The sequence below is a fragment of the Manacus candei genome, unplaced genomic scaffold, assembly GCF_025592945.1.
Source record: "Manacus candei isolate 608988 ecotype Guabito, Panama unplaced genomic scaffold, ASM2559294v1 h1tg000037l, whole genome shotgun sequence".
Classification (NCBI taxonomy): Eukaryota; Metazoa; Chordata; class Aves; order Passeriformes; family Pipridae; genus Manacus; species Manacus candei.
The window spans coordinates 4,396,952-4,421,873 of record NW_026138085.1 but is presented as its reverse complement, the minus strand read 5'-3'; the positions used below and the strand labels follow the sequence as shown (position 1 = coordinate 4,421,873).

General features: G+C 39.7%; 1 protein-coding gene across 4 annotated transcripts in view; it reads left to right on the top strand.

Annotated features, from left to right (window-relative positions):
* TENM2 (teneurin transmembrane protein 2) overlaps window positions 1-24,922 on the top strand; it is a 1,665,603-nt gene that overhangs the window by 1,538,072 nt on the left and 102,609 nt on the right. For all 4 annotated transcript variants that reach the window (XM_051794292.1, XM_051794291.1, XM_051794294.1 and 1 more), the window contains 4 exons: window positions 2,366-2,488; window positions 12,883-13,088; window positions 20,875-21,070; window positions 23,844-23,945. In XM_051794292.1, the coding sequence (XP_051650252.1) occupies window positions 2,366-2,488; window positions 12,883-13,088; window positions 20,875-21,070; window positions 23,844-23,945 (627 nt within the window). The remainder of the gene's footprint in view (window positions 1-2,365; window positions 2,489-12,882; window positions 13,089-20,874; window positions 21,071-23,843; window positions 23,946-24,922) is intronic.

Genomic DNA, 24,922 nt, shown 5'->3' with positions numbered 1-24,922 from the left:
ACCTGGTGCCTGTGCATGGTGTGGGAATTGCTGACAGCACAAACATGCCCCGAGCTGCTCCTCTGCCTCCATCCCCAGCCCTGTCACAGCCCCAGCACAGATGTCTCTGCTCCGTGGGCACAGCCTGTGTGAGCTGCGACTTGGTGGTGTTTGAGCTTTGTGAGGGATTTTTCCATTTCCTTTGCAGTACTGAAAAGGAAAATTATTTTTTTGAGATAAGATTAAAAAAGCCTTTTAAAATGGTTGTTTTGGCAAAACAGAAAAAAAAAAAGTTGTAACCAAATAAAACATTTGTATATTTTCAAGGAATTCTTAAGCATTCCCTAGAAGTAAATTTTGAGCAGTTTCTCAGCAAAACATCCTTTTCGGGTTCATGCCTGGTATTTTTTAACATACCAGAAGCTTTAGTGTTTTGGTTTTTTCCATAATAGAAAAAAATGGTAAATTCGGCATCAATGTGAAATCTGACAAATGCCCTGTTCACACAAAATGTCTCTTGATTTTATTCACTGTTCTGTCTGCTTAGTCCATAGATATGTCCAGGGGAAGATGGTGTTAGGAAAGCTGCCTTGCTCCCCAGCTGCTTTTGTCAGAAAGGTTAAACTCTGCATAGATTGTGTGCTGAGAGCTTCTCAGGAGCTGGGAATAGATGGATTCTGGGGATGGGAGATGTTTTGCTTTGTTTTCTTTGGGTTTAGGAGTACTTATGTGAATAGATCACATATAAATGGATTCCCTGTATTCAGAGATTATCTGAGTGATGGCTCAAGCACTGTAAATGGCAGTTCCTGTGAGAAGTCTTTTGCCTTTCCTATCCCTCCTATTCAGTCTCTGAACACTTAGCAGGTGGCCACTGCTGGGCTATTTGTGACCACACCAGCTCTGCTACATTTGCTTGGAATTGGATGCAAAATATCTGCTAATGTGGTGTGGATCTGACACTGCAGAGGTGAACAATTCTAAGGGTGCCCATAATTATATTTATTTTCTGCCCCTAAATTGACAGTGAATCCTCTCAGACACTTCTTTACATTACTGGAAATGCTGTTCTCTGTGGTATATATGTTTGCACACAACCTGTGTAAGCAGGAAGAGTGCTGATGGTGGGCGTAAAAAAAGGGAATAAAAACAGCTCGGTGGCCTTTTCTCTCTGTCACCACTGCTCTGCGTTGTGAGAATGCCGTGGGGATAATATGATGAAAGTGTGGAGATGTTTGCAGGTAGCTTCTGTTGATACAAGGTGAAGATGCACATAAATCCACTGGCTGAACGATTCAAACCTGTCAAGTCTCATGCATTATGCACAGGACTTATTCAATTAGCCCTGCCACAGTGCCTGTAACTCATGCGCTTGCAGGGGGGTTGCCTTGGCCTTGCTCCCACTCCACAGTTTATGTTCCAGGTGCAGCTGCACAGCCTCTGCCATGGGCCACACAGTCCTGCCTCTGGCATGGGAATGGCTGGAGAGGCCACGAGCAGGTGCTGTAAGCAGCCAAACCTTCCCTGGGTGGGACCGTGCGTGGCCCAGGATTTTGAGGTCAAAGCATTGGCAAAGCCCTGGGTTTGTCAGAAAAGTCTAATCAGCACAATGAAGACAGAGGCTGTGCAATGGCTTCAAACTGAAAGAGAGTAGGTTTAGATTAGATGTTAGGAAGAAATTCATCTCTGTGAGAGTGGTGAGGCCCTGGCACAGGTTGCCCAGAGAAACTGTGGCTGCCCCATCCCTGGGAGTGTCCAAGGCCAGGTTGGATGTGGCTCTGAGCAACCTGGTCTAGTGGATGGTGTCCCTGCCCATGGCAGGGGGTTGGAACAAGATGAGCTTCGAGGTCCCTTCCAACCCAAACCATTCTGAGATTCTATTATTCTAATCTGTTGATTTGAATAAGTTGTACTAAACACAAAGTAATTGCATTACAATGTGATTAGTATACATAGGGCTAAAGCTGATTTTATAATCAGCGTATAAATTACCACCTATAATTTAAACTCAGAGCTGGTATTTGCAGCAGTGCTTTGTTTCCCAGGATGTGTCCCCCCCACAACGTGTGAGTCGGAAAGTGGTGCCTGATGCCAGAGTCTGAACAGAATGCTTGTTGTGATCGCCTGGTTTGTAAAGCATTTTGCTTTTTGTGTTTCAGTAATTTAGCAGATCTGATAACTGCACAAAAAAACTAAGACAGATGTGTGTGAGTCACCAGGCGTGCTTGTTTGTTTGGGATTTTTTTTTTTTTTGTCGCTGTCGTTGCCCTTTTTTTTTTTTTTTTTTTTAAATTTTTTTTGCATATTCTCATTCCTCTGAGCCGAGTCGCTTTTTTACGGTGTTCTGCACTGAGATGACCGCTGTCTCCCGCCCTTGTGTCCGCAGCGATGCATCTCCTGGGGCTGAACTGGCAGCTGCAGCCGGCCGAGGGACCGACCTTCAACAACGGGCTGCGGCCGCCGCGCCCGCCCGGCGACGACGGCCCGGCGACGGCCCCTGCCGGCAGAGGTGGGTCCAGACCCGCGGGGTCCGCGCGAAATCTCCCTCAAAACAGCCTGGTTTTGTCATTCGGTTTGGCCCCTCGCTGCATCAGCGCGCAGAGTCATGTGATTTCTGGAAGCTGATCGCTGGGGAGGATGTGCCCGCCCGGATGATGCTGAAGAAGGGCTCAGTCGTTAAAGTGGGCTTTTTGTGCTGTGTGGATGTCCTGCTTCCAGGTGTGGTTAGAGATCTCAAAGGGAGAGGAAGCTGAGGGAGCTGGGCTTGTTCAGCCTCGAGAAGAGGCAACTGAGAACTTATTAATTCTTATAAATATGTGAGGGGAGATGTCAGAGGATGGAGCGGGCTCTGCTCAGTGATGCTGAGCAATAGCACAAGAGGTAACAGGCAGAAACTGATACACGGGAAGTTCCACCTGAACATGAGGAAGAACTTCTTTCCTGTGCAGTGACTGAGCACTGGAACAGATTGCCCAGAGGAGCTGTGGAGTCTCCCTCACTGGAGATATTCCAGACCTGTCTGGATGCAGCCCTGTGCCATGTGCTCTGGAATGACGCTGCTGGGGCAGGGAGGTTGGACCAGGTGACCCACTGTGGTCCCTTCCAGCCTGACCCACTCTGTGATTCTGTGAAAAGCTTGATTTAGTAGAAGGGAAGTCAAGAACTTTGGCTTGCAGCTACGACGACATCCCTGTTTCTTCTTCTTTCTCAGATGAATTCTAATATCAAACATCAAGGACAGCAGAATTTGACCCATGGTAAACAGTCTGTCCTGTGGTGTTAGTATGAGCAATGCAGGCAACAAATGGATTCTTTTTCTCTGAAAGAAAAACTGTATTCCAGTGGAGGATGGCAAAGACAGTGCAATCTGAAGAAAAAATAAGAACCAGAAATACTTTCTTAAGCTAAGAAAGGGTATGTTAAAAATACAGAGAAATTACATGTCACGAAAAAGGCTTTAATCACCTAAATTGAATGCTTTTTACTGGTGAGGTTCAGGGGTTTTCTTCGCTACACCACAGTAAGGCTTTCTCTGGTTATTACAAAAATTGCAATGAGAAGGCAGAACAGAATGTTTGAGTAAGTCAAAGCACCTCCCAGACCTTGGTGTGCTGTGATGGTGGGATGGTGTGACTGAGCACTCGCTTTCAGTCAACAGAAGAGTTCTGTTCAGGTCCGAGCAGCATCTTAGGACCTGTGGTCTGTGTTAAACTTGCTAATTGCCAGGCAAGTGTTAGAAACAAGTGCTGACACAGGATACTTGCATGGGATGTACTGGGGGGGAAAAATCAGTTCAAATTCAGCTGTGCGAGGAAGCTGAGTTATTCTTTTATGGGCTTGATCATTTCATGGATTTGCTTTTATTTCCAAAAAAATGCTGCTGCACCTCAGCTTCTTCCTGTTTTTTGTGGAGGGACTGGCTTTGGCTTCGTCATCATGAAAGTCTTTTTAGGCAAGTGTTCATTGGTTTGGCTTTCACCTCTGACTGGCTGTAGGTCAAACTGGATGAACAGCACATCCCTGAGTGCAAGGTAGAATGTGTGTATTACTGCTGAGCTTCCTCCAGATCGTGCACAGGTGAGAGACCCTATGGTTCTAGGCAGGAACCTGAACAGCTCGGGTCTGCAATTATGGTCACTTAGCAGGCAACTGCAGTGTTTAACACACTTCCCAATTCCCTCCCCTGCAGCTTTTTGTTGCCATCTCTGTGCAAAGATAGGGCAGCAGGATTATTGAGTTGGAATGTGCTCATCTGCCTGGGGCACTTCAGTGCAAATTCTGTCGGTTTATCCTGGCCCCACTCTAATTAGCTTTGCACATTTGAAGAGGTGGAGATGCTGCTCTTTTGGGAGTGGTAACCTCCTGTAGAGGAGACAAGGAGACAGAACTGCTGGTTATGTCTTAAATTGCTGCAGTTAGCATGTTGGAAAAGTTTGCTTCTTGTTCTTCTGGCATTTTGTAGAAGGTTGCTGAAATGTTGATAACCTGGGGGAATGGGGAAGAACAATATTTAGGCAAGTAATCTTCCACAGTGGAATAAAATGAATGACAGGTTTGGATGAACACAAGGAATTAGGAAAAGACAAATTCTTAGAGCTGGGAAGGGTAAAAAGTTTTTCTACCTCACCTTTCCTTTTATTATGTCCAAGTTAATATTGCTATCCCAGCAGTTTTTAGGAAAGCCTCTGACAGCTTTTAACACAACAACCATTTCAGGGCTCTGGCTGTGGAGAGTGACCTTTCTATAATTGACACAACTCAGGATGAAGCCATTCTTTTCAAAACATGGGTCTCCCAAAGAAACCTTTAACCCCTAGTCTGAGAAGGGCCACTTAAACACAAGCTGTGCCTACTCAGCAAGCAAGGCATTTTAAAGTAGAGCAATTTGAAAGGAGGAAAGAAAAAAATAGCAGGTATTCAGTTTGATCTGCTTGTTCCTTATTAAGAGACTAAATTCTGGTACAAAATAATAAAACTGCAATTTCGGATTAATGTAAATTACTTTATTACTGCATATTCCTACCTGAATGAAAACAAAATTCACTATTAAGATAACACAGTTTCAGGGGTTTTGTAATTACACACTACATCTCACTAAAACTGGATATGTCTGAAAGGAGGAGGCAAGTGCAATGGGTAGAAAAATCCTCAGTGCTGCTGTAAGACTGCAAGTGAAGTCCACCATGCTGTGGGAGTTGTGCTGAACTAGGGGTTGAGATTAAGAGACAAAAGTAAAGAGAAGTTTCTCTCTTTATACAAATTATGACACAGTATCTCTTCATGGTGTGTAAAAACAAAAACATTGACACTGCCTTGGAATTGCTACAGGGACGAGGTAGATTGTAATGACATTAAAAAAAGCTTTCTGAGAGTGAAGCCCATTTGTCTCTTAGAGTTTGTAAGGATAATGTTAGAATTTTGGTGTAATAAATCTAAGTTGAGGGAAAAAAAGAGGCATGTTTGGGAATAATTGCTTCTTGACAAAGAAGTGAATTAGATGACCTTATGGGATTTTTCTGTGCCTGGAATTCTGTTATCTATCCTAGAAATGTTTTCTGCATTGAAAATTATGTAGAAGGTTAGACACACGTTGCCATAAAATATGTGACTATGTGCTGTTTCCTTTCTAATTGACAGAATATACCATGAAAATCAACTTAAACCATGTCAGAGGAAACCTAAGATAACCTACCATTTATGTGGAAATATCCAAACTAACTCCAGCTGCAAATCCACATAAAGAACGCTTTGATGGAGAGTTTTTTGTTTAGGAAATATTGTCTTTGGTGTGCTCACAGATTTAGCAGATTTGCTAGTAATTAAAAAATGACTTAGTAGTTTATCTTGATTATTTGCTATAGTAATGTTCTGTGAAGCTGAAAAACACAGAGATTTAGGTCTCTGATCCTGGAAATCCTCATTTTAAAAGACACCAAAGATAATAGTGGGCAATTGTGGACCTGAGAGATCACTTTATGTACAATAAGTATACTAATTGGAAAAAGTAGATATGAATTTGTGTTCTGATACTCATGTAATTGACGGTTTGTGTCTCATTGGACCAACCAGCTTGATCCAAGTTCATGGTCAGTTTGAGATGTTGCACTAAATCTACCACAAGGTGTGTGGATTTCAAAAACACAATTACAGGTAATTAGATATTAAAGTATTGAGGTGTCATGAAAAATACCAGTTTCCAGATAACAAGTTCAACATTGTAGATATAATGGCAATAATGAAACAAAGGAAGTTAAATTTGCTGTTAAATTTGATAACATCTTTCTTACTTGAGATGAGAGAGGAGAAAAACAGATTCCTACTGATCTAGCAGAAATTTTCCTTGGATAAATGTGGAAAGCTGAGCTCAGCAGTCATTGTGTAGCTGTACAGGTTGTCTTCAGCCCTCTCCAAATGATGTTGAGAGCTCTGCCAGACACAGCTGCGAGTCACATTTTGGTTTGCACACAGAAATCAATAGTTAAACTATTTTGTTAGCAATGCAGCAGACAGGCAATGTTAAAGGAATAACAAAATGATGCAATGGGAGGATCTGCCACCCTCATATACTGATGATTTGGGGTTCAGATGCAAAAAGAACCGTTCCTGACTCAACTGCCTGAGGCACTGGTGCTACCCCCAACTGTGCTCCTGCTGAAACCTACTCAGCAGACAGTGTAAGGACTAAGGAACAGCTGGAGAGAACTCTTTGTCATGTTGTAAAAGATAAACTCATACCTCATTAACAATGCAAACAACATGAATCTTTGGGTTTCCACTGTTTCCTCTCAGACGCTTTGAAACAGATGATCAAAATGTAATAACAATCAATGTTCTTTAAATGTCACTTCTGTTACCTTCATTCAATTTAATCAAGACATGCCATCATTTTCCAGGTGGATTAATCTTATTAAGTAGTTATGAGGCTAATGTAATGTAGATCTTAATTAACACATTAGCAAGCAGAACTATTAATATGGACCTTATGAAGGCTTGCAGATGTGGTCGTCTGAAAATACACCAGGCTCAAGAGCTGTCACAGCAAAAGCAAAGTGTTTGGCTAAATTCAGCAGAAGAGGAGTTTTAGGTGTTGATCATGTTAATGGTGATAGTATAAGTTGCAGTGTTCAAAGGTAGGTGATAAAGTGCATTATAAACCATCAGAGACTATTATGCTCAGGTAGAAAATAACACTAGTATATATTTGTTCTTTATGGAATGCAGTGAACTAACAGATCTTGATTTTATATCAGTTGATTTTATATCAGTTGTATTTTGCTTTGGATTCTGAAAACAATGGATCTTGTGAACACCTGCTCACATGAATGTGAAGATGTGCCTAAATTTTTAGGTGTGTCAGGATACTAAAGCATGATGCTTAATTCCACCTACAGGGCCACATTGTTTGGCTGCAGCAGGGGGCTTAAGAGACACTCCCTTTGAAAATTCTCTTTCCTCAAGCCACAACAGAAATTTGGGATGCTGACCCGACAACCTGAGATTTTGATTTTGTATCAGAAGCTGTTTTACTGGGCTCCTGAAATCTCATACAAATTCAGAAGCTTCCTTCCTCCTCACTTCACAGAACAGAGCTCATTGGTACCCCAGCATCTTCAGCATAACTGCAGTTCAAGATGTGCCATAGCAGCTCCTCCAGACAAACTCCCATTGCCTGGCTTTTTAGTTCATTATAGCTGTGGGAATTTGTTTTGCAGTAGCAGTCAATCTATTGTACACATTTCAGAAAGAATCTGTTTTCACTTGAGTCCTAGGGCACTTATGTGGTAGTAGTAAATAATTTGAAGCATAAGTTCATATAGGGAGTCATCAGCATGGTAATAGTGCATAGCACTGATTTTTCCACTGAATATATTTATATAGAAAAGACATTTTCTACTTTTTTTTTTAATTTGTCTTTCTGGAACGACAACAAATGTCTGGTCATATAAGTAGCTACCTGAAGAAAAAAATTAAACTGTCATTGAGAACCACAGTCATTTTCACACATTCTTTTTTGGCAAAAAGTCAGTAGGGTGTAGTTTTATATTGAATGGTTTCCTTTACACAGCTGTACCATAAATTTCTTCAGAATTCCAAGTCATCTGTGAAAAATCCCTGGCTGTATAACAAACAACAACAGAAAAATGAATTAGATAAGAAGATAAGGAAAGGTATGTCTGCAGCAGTGATTTATAAGAAATACACAATTACAGGAAAAGAAGTGGAAGAGAATTCTCTTTAACCAACACTGGTGAAATTTATTCCTTGTGTTTAATTTGAGGTTGTCCACGTGATCTTGGTAGTTCATTATGGATCCACTGGAATGGTTATTCTGCTAGATATTTTCCAAGAGTGTTCTCAAGGTGCAGTTTACAGTCACCCCTGTGATGAAGGCACAGTCACAGCCCTGGAGTTAATTGCTGTTCCAGTGTGATGTCTGTGGCGTGACACTGCTGGTAGCCAGATTTCGGTTTTATTTTTAATTTTAGCTGCAGTGTGGGATACTGTAGTTATAAATACTCAAGTATATCTGGTTTCAGTGTAAATACAGCTCTGCCTCCCAAGCTGACACTGCTTGACATCAGTTAAATTAAGGGCTGACTGGGCATGTCCCATCCACTGCCACCTTGAATCTGACCTCCAGCTCACAGATGAGACCTGCTGACAACTTAGCAGGGGGAGCTTGCATTGCTGTTGTCATGTATTGCCTCTCTGATAGCTTCAAAGGCAAATATACTTGAATGCTAAAGCAGTCTTTTCAAATGTATATGCCAAAATAGTAATTCAACTGGGTAAATAACACAGCAGTTTAAATGAATAAGAGTTATTTAGTTGATGAATATATGTTTGACTGAGTGATTGAAATGACTCCCCTGGGTAAGATGAAGTAGTATGCTTTTAAAACTCTTTTGTAGATGTTTACAGAGAGGAAATGACGGGGGGGGAAAAAATCAAGTATCCATGGGGTTATGAGATAAACAGATGAAACTTTACAGCAGTCACCCACTGCAGAGAGAATGATCTTGGGATTCATTTGTTCTCAGTAGTGTGAGAACAGAGTGTTGGGGTTAGTCTTTCTTCCCAGATTTGTCAGTTTGTCACATCTGTAACTTCACTTAAATGCAGTTGATGTTCTTTGAATGTGATCTGCACTGGTCCATCAAAATGGAAAAGCTTCTAAAAATAGCTGGAGGGGAGTGAGTCAGGTGGCAAGATACATTCTCTGCATTAGGAGGTGAGGACCGAAGGGAGCTATAAAAAAAGTTTGAGTCTGTAGAGACAGGGTTTGTCAGCTAAGCTGTTAGTAGAAAAAAAAGGCATTGCAAATACAAAAGCCAGGATGATGGTCTGCTTTTCAGGTTAAAAAAATAAACTTAAGCCTATTAACTAAGGAAGGAGATTCAGTGGTCATACCTACTTTGCATTTCCTTTCTGTATTTCTAACCTGGGGGGGAAGGAACATGAAAGGGCCGATGTTGAGATACCTCCTTTAGTATTTTTATGTTACTACTCTGCATTCCTCATCTTCAAGGTGAGAATTTTTAATAATTCTGTCATTGTTAATAATTCTGTTTTACAAGCAGTCATCTGAGAAGACCAAGGCCATGACCAACTCAGGTGCACTGGCAGCATCAAAGCAAGGAGTAGAACCAAGATGCTGTCACTAATTTTGTGTCTCATATCAACATGAATAGCTCAGCAGAAATTTATAAGAGTATGATTCAATAATGCATAATCTTAGAGCTCTGATACATTCCTGGACTTAAAACTTTCTAAGTTGTTAGTTAAACTTGCAAATATGAAGCCTAGATTTTGGCACAACTTCAAGCATTTCTAAATTGTGTTATTTCAGCATTGTAATGTAGCACCATAAAACCAGGGTGCCATGTATTAAATTCTCAAAAGCAAAAGAAAAGGATCCCTTTCAGGATGCCAGAGGTGAGGCAGCAGCTGTTTGTCACAGATGTGGCACAGGCTGGATACAGGGCAGATATAGAGGATGCTGTACTAAAAAAATACAACTTGCAAAGAGTCACCCATCTGTTCCATTCTTTATTGTGTGTTAAGTACATCTTGATCGCTTGTGATAGCTGATCATCCAACCTGCTCTTAATATCCTCTGCTGTGTTGAGCCCCTGTCAGAGTTCTCTTCCCAGGTAAATTTTCCTGAGACACTGAAATGTTCCAGGAGGAGTGGTTTGGAGAACTGGAAGCCAGGCCATTTATGTTTTAGGGCAAAACAAAAAGAGCATCTCTGGGGAAATGCTTCCAAAGATAATATCAAATCTGAACTGAATCATTTCAGTATTAGGAACCTGAATTTTCTCTCTAGGCTGACTGATAAATACAAATTGTCTTAGCTGTTGTTTTCACCAGTTTCTAAGATGATAGCTTCAAAATTTTAATGAGAAATATAAAGAAATGGTATTTTTCTAAAATAATCTTTGGTCAGTAAAGTTTGACATCCGATATATATTTTTATCTTTGCATGTTGAAGTAGTGTGAATGTAACTCTGGTTCTCCTGAATGCTGGAACATTATAGTTTTAGCTTATTTGATGTATTTGAGTTTTCAAAAATGTCCTTTCCCAGACAGAAAAACCATACAGAATTTTGGAAATCCAAAGGATGTTAAGGTTGAATTTGAACAAAAATACTAAAACTTGAGTCTCCATTAGAATTAAAAGTTGTAATTCTAGGGAATATATATTCAACAGATTTGGAAGCAATACAATTAGCAACAGTCATTGATGGTGATGTTTTGGAGCTGCTTAAAGAGCCAATGAAACCATAGCTGCCAATAGGGACTATGGTGGCCTTACCATTTGCATGCTCAGTAAATTTGCTGCACTGAATAATAATAATAATAATAATAACTACTAGAAATAGCTTTTTTTTTTTTGACTGTTTGGATATACTGGTGCTGAAGGACAAGGTTCTTTGAGTGTGTCAAGGAGCCTTTGTCATATTAGATAGAACTGATGTTCCTCAAGGTATGCACAGTTGGCTTCCAAAGAAATGATTTACAGCATGCTTTTTAAGAATGTTGAAAAAATTCATCATTTATTACCATAGCTTGGAACTGTGGAGTAATGTTGTACTTAAAGGGGATGAAGGAGCCCTCAGTTCTAGGTTGACTTCCCAGCCCTGCCAGTGATTCCAGTGTAGCAGGTGATTTTTCTGTGCTCTGTGCCTGGTTTTCCTGTCCATGTGGGTAAGGATTCATTTAAATTCTAGTGAGATGGTGCTCGACTGCACTGAGATTGGAACTTTGAGATATCCTCTGTTGCAGTAATCCATTAGAAATGACATCCTATAGGTTTTATGAAACAGTACATGTTTGAATCTGGTTTCTATCTGTGCTCTTGGGCGTCTCTAAAAGCACATTCCTTGACATTCTCAGCCATTTTCCCTTTCTTTGCAGCATCTTTCTTGTTTCAGCATCTCCTCCTTTCTCTCTCTTTGTTAGTGCTGTGATGTTATTGCAGACCCATTAACATAGAAAATGAAAAAACAAACAAGTTGCCGAAAACTGTAGAGCAGTTGGTATTCAGAGCATTCTTTTACCATTTCAAAACACTGCCAACATAATATCTGTTTCATTATGTACAAGAGTAAGTGCTGCTAACATAGATAATTTGGAGTCTAAAATTGAAACAGTGCTTTTGCAGCTCTCTCAATTAAAGATAGTCAAGACAGAAAAGCTGTTATGTACTTACCTGCTGGAATTATATGTTATTCCGTGCCATCCTGTTACATTCATACAGTGCTGCAATATATTTCAACAGTAACTTGCCAGTTATGGAAAATACCATTGCACCATGAAAGAAAAGCACCAAGTAAACATTGAGCTTTTTGCAAACGCCCTCAGGTTGTATCAGAGGTATCATTACCATCCAGTGTATCTTAATAGTGATATTAATGATGCCTTTAAATTTCTGTGATTGCTGACAGTTATTTTCTGTGGTTTTCTGGTCATTATAGTGTCTGTTGTAAGAATTTTTGAATGCATTTCTGGCCGTGTTGTTTGGGAATACTGAACACAGAATCAAAGCACTACTCATTCCATGTATTACACTCTGTGTTTAAAGTACATGTAGCCTCAGAACCTGTTCAGAAGGGATTTACACCATGTTTTAAAGGTTCACTGTTTCATGGGCTGGAAACCAGAGCACTTAACCAGAAAGGTCTTGTATCTTGTCTTCAGTAATGCATGATGAAGAACCAACAAATGACGGATTTTAACTAACCACAGCACGAAGGAGAAGGACTTGTAGGTGGACTTTGCCTCAGGCAGAGAGAACTTAAAAGGCACTGCACTGAGTTGTGCTTTCTTTCAAGGAGAAGATGCATGTTAGAGTACAGAAATTGTCCTCTAAACCCTTTTCTGTGCATTGCATTTCTTCTGTCCACTCTTTTGTCTGTGACCTGGAGCTTATTGCCCTACTTTGGTGAATGAAACAGTGGTAATAAAAATTTGCAATCAGTTAATATAGATTGAAGTTACCCCTTCAGTTCACCTTTCTGGTAAATTTTTTATACTCTGGTTGTGTAAAAGACACAGTTGAAAAGAGCACAGGGAGATTCACATGTGCTCAATTGACTCTCTACTGTTACTATATTTGATCAGGAAGAAGCAATTGCAGAATTAAAGAGTTTGAGGGCTTAGAAGATTGCAGATGTTCCACAAAAAAAAGAATAAAAAAGTTTACAGAGTTCTTACTTCAAATATAAGGCCCAAATTCTTCCATACTGGTTGAAACAGCAGGCAGATTGCAACAGAGTAAGAAAGTTACAGTTTGATTTAAGAGGTGTCAATGCCACAGATGTTCCTCTTGAATGAATAAAACTTACCTGTATTATAAGCAGCTCTCTCATTTGATTTATATTTGCTTTTATTTTATAGGACCATGGGTCAGTAGGAATAGCAGCATAGATAGCGGAGAAACAGAAGTTGGACACAGGGTCACCCAGGAGGTGCCCCCCGGAGTTTTTTGGCGGTCTCAGATCCATATCAACCAGCCACAGTTCCTGAAGTTCAACATATCCTTAGGGAAGGATGCTCTTTTTGGTGTTTATATAAGAAGAGGACTCCCACCATCACATGCCCAGGTACTTTATCGATGTGCTCGTTGGCTTTAAATGTCAAAATGCAAAAAGTTTAGAGCATCTGTGTTAAAGTTGATGTTTATGGAACTCAAGTTTAGGGATTCCTGTGAATTACTTTGTAATGTGATATTTGGCTGAACACCCTGATATTAACATTTCTAGGTTGTTACATACCTCAGCAATACATTGATAAAAGAAGTGATCTTTTTAAGATCACTTGAAGCAAGGTTTCAAGTCTCTGATAAAATCTGGCACCAACTGGGACAAAACCATCCAGTTATGCTCCAGTCAAAATGATGGGTGGTGTTGGTCAAGCTCCTGTTATCACAGCCCTGTGTGCAGTGGGAGTGCCTGCACAGCCAGACATGTTAACATGGAATTTTCTATCTTCAGAGAAGTTTTAATCTCCACAGGCAGTTTGAGTGCCATCCCTGGGGGATGCAAAAGATCTTGACATCTCTGCCACCCAGGCACATTAGAGAACATGAAACAGTGGCCACATGTTTGAGAGCTTTCATTAAATCCCTTTTCCTTCAAGGACACTATTTTTATATATCATCTGACTCGGACATGGGGCAAGTCTTGCAGTTGGGAAACCCAATTTTTCTTGATTTCTAACCAGCCTCAGGGATGAGAACTCAGTAACACCACGTTTTTACAGTGACCCTGTAGTACAGAGCTAAGGGCTGTAGGTAAGGTAGTTGTAAAGTTAAGTATCTTTTTCTTCCAGGCTGTGCAGTGGATGTTTTAATTTCTTTGCTATGAGAAGATATAGCGATATTTTCTGTTACAGAGAGAGTTTCTTTATTATATTGAAAATTCATTAATGTGAATGGAAAGATTCCCATTTAGTTAAATTAGAACTGTATGAGAAATAATATATTTGCAGTTACACATGATAAAGGGAAAAAGCCTCCGTTCTTTAGAGTGGAAGGGAAGCAGAAATAACCACCTTTTGGAAAAAGAACCCCTTCTTTCATGTATATCCTTACTACTACAAATCAGTTCTTCATTCAGAAACTCTCAGCTAAAATGAAATGCTTTATTTAGTATATGATTTCCAAAAAGCAATGATTCCATGATTCCTTTTGGGAAAGCTTCATTTAACATTTCTAGATGCCTTACCCTGATTTACAAAGAGCTGCTTCTACTTTTTTATTATTAGTTTTTGGCAAAGCAAACTGCAGTTTGCATAGATGGTTAAAATACATGATCCCAGCTAAAAGCCCAGAGGCTTTAACATAATTGCATTGCTCCATATTGCCATGTAGGGAAAGTAATGCTGCCTGTAAAGAGATATCAGCCCTGGGTGATCTGTGTCCATGTGCATGCACAAACTCATGGTACAAACAGTGAGCCAATTAATTTTCTGGGGAAAACTACTCTTACATTATCTGAATTTTGGATCTGCTTCCCAATGTCAGGCAAATTTATGGAATTCTTCTGCATTGCCTCTTGTTCCTTGGTGTTTATTCTTTCCTGTAGTCCTGATTGGGGACCAAAATCTTTGATTGGAGCTGGGAAGAAAGGAGTGAGGGGGTTTGGCTGGGTTTATGTCCTTTGCTTCTAAGAATTTGTGAAGAAGGAGCTTTGGCTATTCAGAATCCACCAACTTACTATATAGTATGCTCTTTAAAATGTTCCCTGAGTTGCTGAATGGTTATATCTGACTGGTGAGGAATCAGGATCAGCAGCCCACAAACCCATGTGGTCACTTTTCCATGTAACTAGACATTAACATGCAGCATCCCAAAATTTGTTAAAAAGACTAGATAAATAGGGGAAATTGCAGAGGACTGTTGAGTGATTTTAAGCCATTTTCAGACAGCCATGCAACACAAAAAATACCCACAGAGAATATGTTCCAGGGTGGGAGCCTTTCTTAAGAATGTTTTGGCTGTAATGCTTCAATCTGTTGTCTTGAGGGTGAAAGTATGTCTGTGGATCTTCAGCTGTTGCAATGAGGTAATGGCATAATTCACTGAGCATGTCTCATTTAATTCAGAATTTTGGCACTGACTTCCCCTACTCTATCATGAAAAATATGGCCATTTAGTTGAGGAAAACAAACAAAAGTAGAAATCATGAAGTGAATATTACTTAAAGCAACCAAAACTCCAAAGCAATCATCAAGATTTGCTAGAAATACAGGTTAATTATAATTTTTTGACTAAGACATGGTGGAGGTAAGCCTGTACCTTTTATAAGAAATCCAGTGGGAAGTAACTGGTAGTCACATTTTTTTTTCTTTTTAATTCAAGGTGAACTTTATATTGCAATATGATCAAATGTATTTGTTCTAGGTTTCATTATGTTCTCATCTGAGAAGGCTATGCTCAGGCAAAGTTTTGGTTTTTTTCTTTCACTCCACATCCATAGAATATAAATTTCATGACCTTTCTGATAAATTAAATAATGAGAAATACCAACTGTGTTTCCTCCTGAGCTGGATTTCTCCTCAGAGAAGCTGCTTTCCAGTCTTTAGACCAAGTTCCAAACCTCTTCTATAAATAGGGTTACTGAAGTCCACTAGTATAATCTGCAGTGTAAACTGGTCTACATCTGGTCTGGATCTGCAGTACCAACCTGTATAAACTTTCCCACATTCATGCAGGGTCCTGCTGCTTGTTAACAGGGTGGTGCAGCAGAAGATTCCTTGGCATTTCTGCCCAGCAATCAAAATTCAGTCAAGCTGCTACCAAGAGAAATAATTTTAGGGAAAAAAAGGCAAGCTGTTACAGACCTGAGTTAGTGAAAAGAAGCCTTGTTCTGACAGAAGGGAGCACAAAGCTTTTGTATTAATGAAAATAGTCTGAAGTTGACACCAGGCGATATTTTAAAATTGAAATTTAAAATCCTTGTTTCTGTAGGTTGGGGACATGAGCTCTAAAGCAATGAAACAGCTACACTTGACAGTTCATCACTGATCAGTGCTGATATGTCAAGCCAAGTAAAATCCTTTGTGGGAGCAAGTCAATAATCAGCAAATTAGGTACATGATTAACCTGAGACAACAAGATGCAGTTCCTGTGTGAGAGCCCTGCTGAGATTTAACCTTCTCAGTATTACTGTTTAGCAAATATTCCAAATGTCTGGTTTAGTCAGTCAAGCTGATGTAGCTGTAAACTTGTCTGGAAGCAGCCTCATGTGCCATGTGCACAGGGAGTGGGGCTCTAGAGGAGCAGTGAAAATGCAGTTTTGAGTGGCAGGCAGGCTGCAAACAGGAATGCAGTGCTTTTGAGCAAAATCCTCCCAGCCTGTGTAGTACTGTGTGGAAATACCAGAATGCACGTTGCAGGCTTGAATGATCATTAGGAATTTAGTAGAAGAGGGTCATATTAATAGAATTGATAACGTACAGAAAATAAACAGTAAATGCCAAATAATGCATGAAGTGACTCTGCAGAGATTACAGAAATTATGAGGTTGCTGCATGTTGGTAGAACGTTCCAAATGATGCATGAAATAAAGTAACCTTACAGGAACATCACTGGAATGTCTGGAGAAGGCAGTGCATGGAGCTGTGCTGTTTTCATGTCCAACAGTGTGTTACGCTTACAAATTTTTCACATCAAAACGAAAACTGTTTTCATTCAGAAGAGAAAATGGCTTTATTTGAAACAACTTGAAGAGCTGTGGAGCTTCGGTGTTACCTTGGGTTTTAGCCAGTGCTCAAACACATTCAGGTGCTCTGACCACCTCCTGTCTGTGAGTGCTGTGCTGCGCTGCCCTGGTCAGCTCGTGTCACATCCAAACGTGGAAACAAACTGCTTGGCTGTCATGGAGGGTATCAGATGTTTCATGGCTGTATTTTAATTAATAATTACCAACTGGATTTTATGAAGAACTAATTTTAAAGCACTTTGCAAACAAGTTTCCCTGACATATGTTTTCTTGGCTGCTTGGATCCTGCAGGGCTTTGGCATAAAGGCAGATAAGAGCCACAATGCCAAATGTGCTCTCCCCCTCCATTTGGATATGCACCCATTATTAAGACAAGAGCTCTGAGAAATCCTTCTCTTCCATTCCTGATTTCAAATAGGCATGAAAATAGTTTCAAATCTAAGAAAGGCCCTGAAGGTTGTGCAGGCTCTCTGCATTTTCAGCCTTGACCCCTGTGAGCTCTCTCTGCACTGCAGTGTTCACAAGTTCACTGTGTCTGTGAAACTGGGCTCAGTGGATCTGTGCTGGATGGATGGCCCTGTGCAGTGCAGTCACAACTGCATATGTAAAGTTCCAAAACTGTTTTGCTGACTCCCCGTGGTTACTGGAAAAAGAAAGTTCTTATTAGCCTATGAATAAAATGCACTGAAAGCACTGAATGGAGAAATTATAAAAACAAATTGCCCAGAAAGAACCTAGTATGAGATTTTAGGTTTGTAAATAAAAGTAAGCAGTAGGGTTTCGATATGCTGGGTAGTAAAAATAAACAAACTCACCGAGAGTGTGAATTTGGAATTTGTTTAGCGAGGTAGGTTGGCAAGTCACTTGCTTATATGGAGCTTTAATCATAGTAAGTACTCCCTGCTGCAAAATTGAACTCTGATGATGTAGTCATTTGGGATTTCTGCTGCATGTTGTTCCTGAGCAGTTTTTGCCATTTTTGTGTGACTTTCAGCATGAAACCATGAAATATAAAGGATCATTAAAAAAAAAGGGAAAAAAAGTCAAAAGTCATTGAAACATCCAAATTACTTCAGAGATTTGGGTTGGTTTGACACATGCATTCCCTAATTCGTGTGATTTAGCAGTCTCTTCCCTAGCAGTTGTGTTGTGTGTGTTAGATTAAGAATTCCACAGTTGCTTCTTAATGATCATGAAACTACTTGCCTTCTTTTCCTAGATGGGTCTTCTAATCTATTCATATATGCCAATAAGTAGCTTTAAAGCAAGACTGATATCTTCAGCACAACATTATATAAAAGTAATTAATCTCTCAAGTGTGGTAAATCAGAAAATCAACAGGGCCAGGAGAAGCAAAATGATGATTCAACCAACCATGTGAAGAAATCTGATCAGGTTATGAATTCACAGTGCCATCTCAGTGACTCTTCAGTCAGGGATTTTCAGTTTTGGGGTACATATACCTAGTCCTTGCTGACACATTAAGATTGGTACACCCAGGGAACCACCAGCAGATCATTATCTTTTTTTTTTTTTCCCCCTCTCAGTCCTGAGGAATCCAAAGAGGGATAAAAATGTATAGTTATATTCTGTATCAGTTTGCACCGGTACTTAACCATTCATAGAGTTATTCAGGTTTAGTCATTTTTTTGCCTGAGCATTAAATTATTTTTCATAGTTTGATCAAAGAGGGGCAAGGCCAGCCTTAACTGTACCAAAGTTAAAATCCTAGCCTTACAGGGAGTCGTGCCAAGGGATCTGCTCTCACTGGGTCACACCCTGTCATCGTGAAAAGAGATTGTGCAGCTCAAACTACTTCAAGCAGCTTCAGGCTGAACACTCTTCCCCTTCGATCTGGCCAACTGCTGAGCCTTCTCCACTCCATGAGGTGGAATCAGCATCAAACAGAGGGGAGGCAGAGGAACCTGCCAGCACAAGCAGGGACGAACAGCGTGTTGCCAGTGAGAAATGTCAGCTTTTATTGCTGCTTCCTTAGTTGACCCTTTGTGAACGATTGTTCTGAAGAGCACAATTTCTTTTCCCCAAGATGTTGCCCGAGTAATAACATTTCCCAAGGAGGTGATGAGTCTGTCCTTAACCTCTGGCTGTTAGACAGTGGGTTTTAGCAGTGTTTCCAAATGTCATTGATTTAAGAGATAGAGATATGTGTGTTTGATACCTCGGATCCTCTGAAAATTACTGACATGCCAGAATTCTCTAAATCTCTGGTGTGCTTTGACTTAAATGTACTAATTTGCCTGATTTACCTTCCCCTGTAAAAATGCCATGTGAGAAAAGGCTCAAGTGGATGGCAATCTGATATTAACAGTATGGTGACACTTTTTATTCCACTTCTCTTGCACTGTCCTATGTTTAAAGGCATAGGAAAGAGTGGATAATGTGATGATAGCTTTTAGCTTTAGTAGGTTTGGGCTCAGATTCCTCCTCCCTGCCACGGATTTCCTTCGTGGCTACATATTGGTGTCAGATCCACATGTTTACTAGGAAGCCAATAGAACTTCCATATATTTCCCATTGTTATAAGGCCAAGTGTATTGCTGGTATATAACTTAAAAATTTTCAGCTAGCAAGGTGAGCTTTTATATCCCAGTTTTAGATAGATGTGAGACATGGTACTAAAGTGTTAAATCCATTCAGTCTCTTCCACTAGAAGGGAGAATCTTCATTATTTTATTGCATATTGTATATTATTTTCTAGGACTCGCTGTTAATGAGTGGAGTGCTGTGTACAAGACATCCCTCTGTGGATGTTTATTCTGTTTAGGATGCAAAATTACAGTTTTCTGTTTAAACTGAAAGCAAGGGAAGGTTGATGTTTTCTCGTAGCTGTTGCAAGCACAGCCTGCATGTGTTAGAGATAACGGAGGGAAATGTAATGAAGCTACTGGCAAGCAAGCACATGCTATTACTGTATTTTATTGAACACATACATCTTTCTTTAGACATGTCTATCTATCTCTATCTACTCCTACACAGATAAATGTGTCTAAAACAAGATGTGTTTTCATAGGGGACTTGTTATACAACTATCAAAAGATTAGATATATTGTTTTTGTTGTTTCTTAAGGGCTTCCCTTAGATAGGGACTATGAGAGCCACTCAGTTGAGCATTAGCATCAGCTTGAGAGCTCCAGAATCACAGACAATAAAGACAGAAAAAAAGGCTATTAGGAAAGCTAGTCCAGCTGCTTTGTTATGCAGAGTTATTCCCTGTTGTAGACTAACCAATATTTCTTCCAGTCCTGTTTAATTGTGGCATCTCCATTGGGAGGCTATTTACTGAGCTTAATAGATGGGAAACTTATCTGACATTCATCTTAAATTTCTTTCTTTCTTTTTTTAGTTCCATGCCATTAATGGTGCCATCCCTCTTATACTCTAAATAATCACTTGCTCTGTTTGATCCCTTTTCCAAAGATTAATGCAGTGTTCTACCATACTTGGAAACCATCCAACCAGAAATTCTCAGTTTTCCTTAATATAAGTTCAATTCCTTCAGCCACTTGATTTGTGTTATTCCTTTCCATGCTCCCTCTGGTTATTGTGCCATACTTGCCCCTGATTGTTCCACAAACAACCTCAGGTAAGCAACTTTTACTTTGTGATGTAAAACTTGAGCAGTGTATTTTTATCAGGTGCTGAGTTACCCAAACTTAGACACACATTTCCTGTTTGTGCTATTCCTGTTCCACATTCCGGGGGCTTCCGTTCAGTGCTGTGTCTGGAGCTACATCTCAGATGTCTGCTCCTGTTGCAGCAAGAATTTGTTGTAGGTGATTGCTTAGAAAAGGGTGTGTGTCTCCAAGGCTGAACATTTTCAGCTTTGAAAGCTGGAACCTAAAAGTAACGGGTCAAATCATAGATTTCAAATTTTTTCTCAAAAACCATCCTGTTAAGCAGTACCATTTATACATTTTTTGGTCACCTATACAGAAGAAAGCTGCATAATTCAGAGAATGTGTGTTCCATGGTCAACTGGTAAATGTTAGTTTCACATTGACCTGTCTTTCAGAAATACCATTTCATAACAAGGTAGAGGAGACTTTGAGCTGAAATATCATTGTGCATTCAACTCTGTCTGTTTGGGGGTTTGTTTGTTTGTGGTGTTTTGTTCTTTTTTTTCCCCCTTTTTTTCCCCCTGCAGTATGATTTCATGGAACGCTTGGATGGCAAAGAGAAGTGGAGTGTGGTGGAGTCCCCCCGGGAACGTCGGAGCATCCAGACCCTTGTGCAGAACGAGGCCGTGTTTGTCCAGTACCTGGATGTGGGTTTGTGGCACCTGGCATTTTACAACGATGGCAAGGACAAGGAAGTGGTTTCTTTCAGTACAGTCATTTTGGGTAGGTGTTTCCACCAGCTGAGCGTTTTTCCTTTCTGTTTGCACTTTCCCTCACTTAAAGTTGTAATACTTTCTTGCAATCTTCTGTTTGTTGTTTGTCCTTGTGTTATGTTGTGCTTTTTCTTCCCCTCAACACTACTCTTGACAAAGAGCAAATTTTTAATTGCTGATTTCCCTCTTAAGATTTTAGCATTTTCATACATCTTGAGTCTAGTTTTGGAACACAAGGCTCAGATAAGTTCAGTCTGGTTTGAAGCATTCCCCAGTTAATATTCCTCTCCCTTATCTGTCATTTTTATACCTCTTATTTGCTTCTCTGAAGAAGCTTCTTTACACCCAGGTGGAATAGGATCCAACAGGAGAGCTGTTTAATCTTAGTAGAAAGACAGCTCAAGAAAATGATACCTGCAAATGAGGTTATTGTTTGCAGCCACTCTAGAGATTAATTGAGTCAGTTAATTAGCTGTATTGCTGTCTTACAGCTTACCACTCACCTAACAGTGAGTCATCTCCTCAACATGGTGGAATCAAGAGCCAAACATCTTGCCTGCAGTTTTGTTAGAAGAATAGGGTTACGTTTATTTGAAAATCAAAGTGAGTCTAAATTCTCCAGGCTTTATTAGATTTGTTGAACTCTGAAGCACTTAATGAACTTTGCTGACTGTCTTGGCGCAGAGGCATAACAATTTCTGAGATAGTCAGTCTTATATTCTGCCCTGGCTGGTGAAGTGTTAAATGGCACTGTATTGTATAAATCTGTAATTCATGTTAGTTGAGGGAAAAAGAAGCTGCAAAAAGTAAGAGTCAGTTTTTAAACTTTAAACTGAATAGTCAGAGGTATTTTCCAACCTTGCCTGATTAATAATACGAAGTTAATTTTTTTCCCTTTTACACTAGTATAAAATTCAGTTTGTTGGCTTAAGTCCCAAGAAGGGTGTAGGTGGATAGTCAATGCTGTCATTAAGTATGAACATAATTATTTCTGTTAACCTCAGTTAAGATGAAGAAATTATTGGTTTTTCATAGCTTATATGTGGCTTTGTAAGAGTTAAGGTGCTATACATGTTGATATATATATAGAGAGAGATTTGCATATTTGCCCATAGAAGGCTTTTTCTGCTTCTCCAAAACCAACATCTGTGCTTGTATCTTGTTATGCCCCTGTTATGATAACCTTAGGATATCATAAGCTGCCCTTAAAAGAGTTGTCTGGTCTAGGCTACAGCTTTCAAGACCATCAAAGGTCTAACAGTCAGGTAGACTACTTGTAAGTGCAATGATAGTAATTGGAATGAAATCCAGAGAAAAGTATAGTGTTTTATCTGGTTCAGAGGTGGTTCTACACACACCCACATCAGACACTTCATAATCAAAGGATCTGAGACAGCTGAATGTCTCTCTGGTGTGGAAGAGAAGAAAAAATAACAGAAATTGTGTTAACTCCCAGACAATACTAAATTTACCATGATTTTGAATACATAGAAGAATGCTTTCGTGTGCCATGAAGCAAAATAACGAATAAATCTATAAACAAGCTCCTTCATGAGACAAATTGATATCTTTGAGCATTACATTTCAGTTTTTCTCTTCATTGTTTACATGAATCATTTCAGGAGGCCAAGCTGATGACATCTCTTTGAGAATTTGCTTTAGACATTTTGTATTTGGTGTCCTGCAACTGTGAAATTAGATTTAAAGTTGTACTTGAGTCCTTTTGTTCTTTGAAGTTTAATTTGACAAAAAATACTCTGTATGTTTCCGCTGGTTCCAAATCCAAATTTTATTTTCTGTCTTGTACAGATGCTCTTGGTTTGGTGTCTGGGACTGACAGAGCCATTTAGTTTGAAGCCACAACAACAGGGAGTAATAGTGAAGTGTAACAACTGCCCAATTAGATTTTTGCTCCAATAATTCAGTGTTGAAAATATGTTCCACTGAAATCCAACAGCTTTCAAATTAAAATGATTTTAAGAATTCATTTCAAAATTGGAATTTTATTTCCAGGTTGTTATTATGCAAAGTAGTGTATGTATTATCCAAATAATAACAGAAATCATGGAAAATTAGTGTGTTGGTACAGCTGAAATGTTACCAGGCTGATGTACCTATTCTCCTCATATTATTGAAGTCATCACTTCAGTCAGTCACTCTAATGTTAAACTTTGTCCTCAGATTTTACAGAATTCTCCTTCATCCTCTTGCAGAGCTACTTGCACCTTTTTAATTCATTTTTTTTGTTAGGATCAAGTGTATTTGCCAGAAGAAAAGAGCTCCTTTCTGTCACGTTCAGCAGATATTTTTGTCAGTTTAATTAATGAGCCTTTAAATGTCTGTAGAGGCAAAGAATATACAGTCCTTGGGATAATCAGTGTCCCATGGCAGAGTGGTTGTGCAGGAACAGTGTCTCATTGCAGGAGGGAGAGTGTTGATTTTCCTGGTGAAATGTTATGTTTGCTGCATAATATAAATTTCAACATAGCTCTGAAGGTCTTAAGAGGTCCCACCAATCTGTTGGAACAGAGGGCTTGAGCACTGTCAGAAGACTTTGAGTTCTGATGGTGCCCAGAGACTGAATGTGACACTTTAGTGTATCTCTAGATCTCAACACCTATTCATGCTGCCACAAAATTTGGTACATTCTGCTTCACCCAAACCTTGTGGTGTTCATATTATTAGGGGTTGTTCCTCTAAGCATTGAAGACAAAATAAACTGAAGAAAAATTAAGCAGAAAAGAAAATGAGTAGGCTGATTGCCTGTGTTTCTTGTGTTTCAGATTCAGTGCAAGACTGCCCACGTCATTGCCACGGGAATGGCGAGTGTGTGTCAGGTGTCTGCCACTGTTTTCCAGGATTTCATGGAGCAGACTGTGCTAAAGGTATCATTTTCCCTGTATTTACAAATAACCACAGTGTGTGTTTGTGATGTAAGGATCTGCAGTGCCCGCTTGCTAGCATGGGTCCAAGCTAGATTCAAATAGATCAATATGCTTTTTTTTCCTTAGATCTCAAGTTCAATAGGATCAAGAGGAAGTGTTTCTACATTACCTATGAACTTGCATTGCTGCAGCTTTTTTGTGGCAGAGGTAGCGGGCAGAAATTGCAGAAAATAAATTTATTTTCTGTAAAAGTGGATGAATTATCAATACTTTCTGATAATCATTAACTAATCTGCAACAAAAGACTGATTCTCTTCATTGACAGCATGTAGTATATATTCTGGCTTGCCTAAGCCTTACTTCTAGCACAAAGCATCTTTCTTGTATATACAGTTACTTTGACCAAAGGAACTTTGCCTCTTGTAGGAAAATAAGTAGGCCTTGATAAAATCTTAAAATAAACCTTTTCTTAAATGTGAGTTGTAAATTTTAACAACTAAAACTGGGAAATACGTTACTGTCAAGGATTAAGCAGAAATCTAAATGACATCTGTGGATTGGCACAATGTGTTTAAGTTTTTCTGAGTTTGGGATAGCTGTCATAGGGAAAAGATTCATAAAGGAGGAGCTCTTTAGTTATACAGCTAGTATCAGATATTTTGTCTAAATTCAATGGCTTGTTTGTATTCCCTGATGTTCCTGAGGACACTCATAACATTTTACAGTTTGCTTCCTTCTTAGTTTGTGTGAGATTTAGGCACACTATCAATGTTGTGCTCACAGTTGTTTTCCACGGGGATAGGGTTGTTAGAGTTTGAAGAGGGAATGCCTGGTGTTTGAAAGCTTTCTTAAATAACTTGAAGGGCCTTAGAAATTTGCTCATTTCTTCTTAGACCCCTGATCCAGTCCTGAGGACAGTTATTTGTGCCCCACCCCTCTCCCTACTGTAACATCCAGCATACTCATGCCTGTCTGTG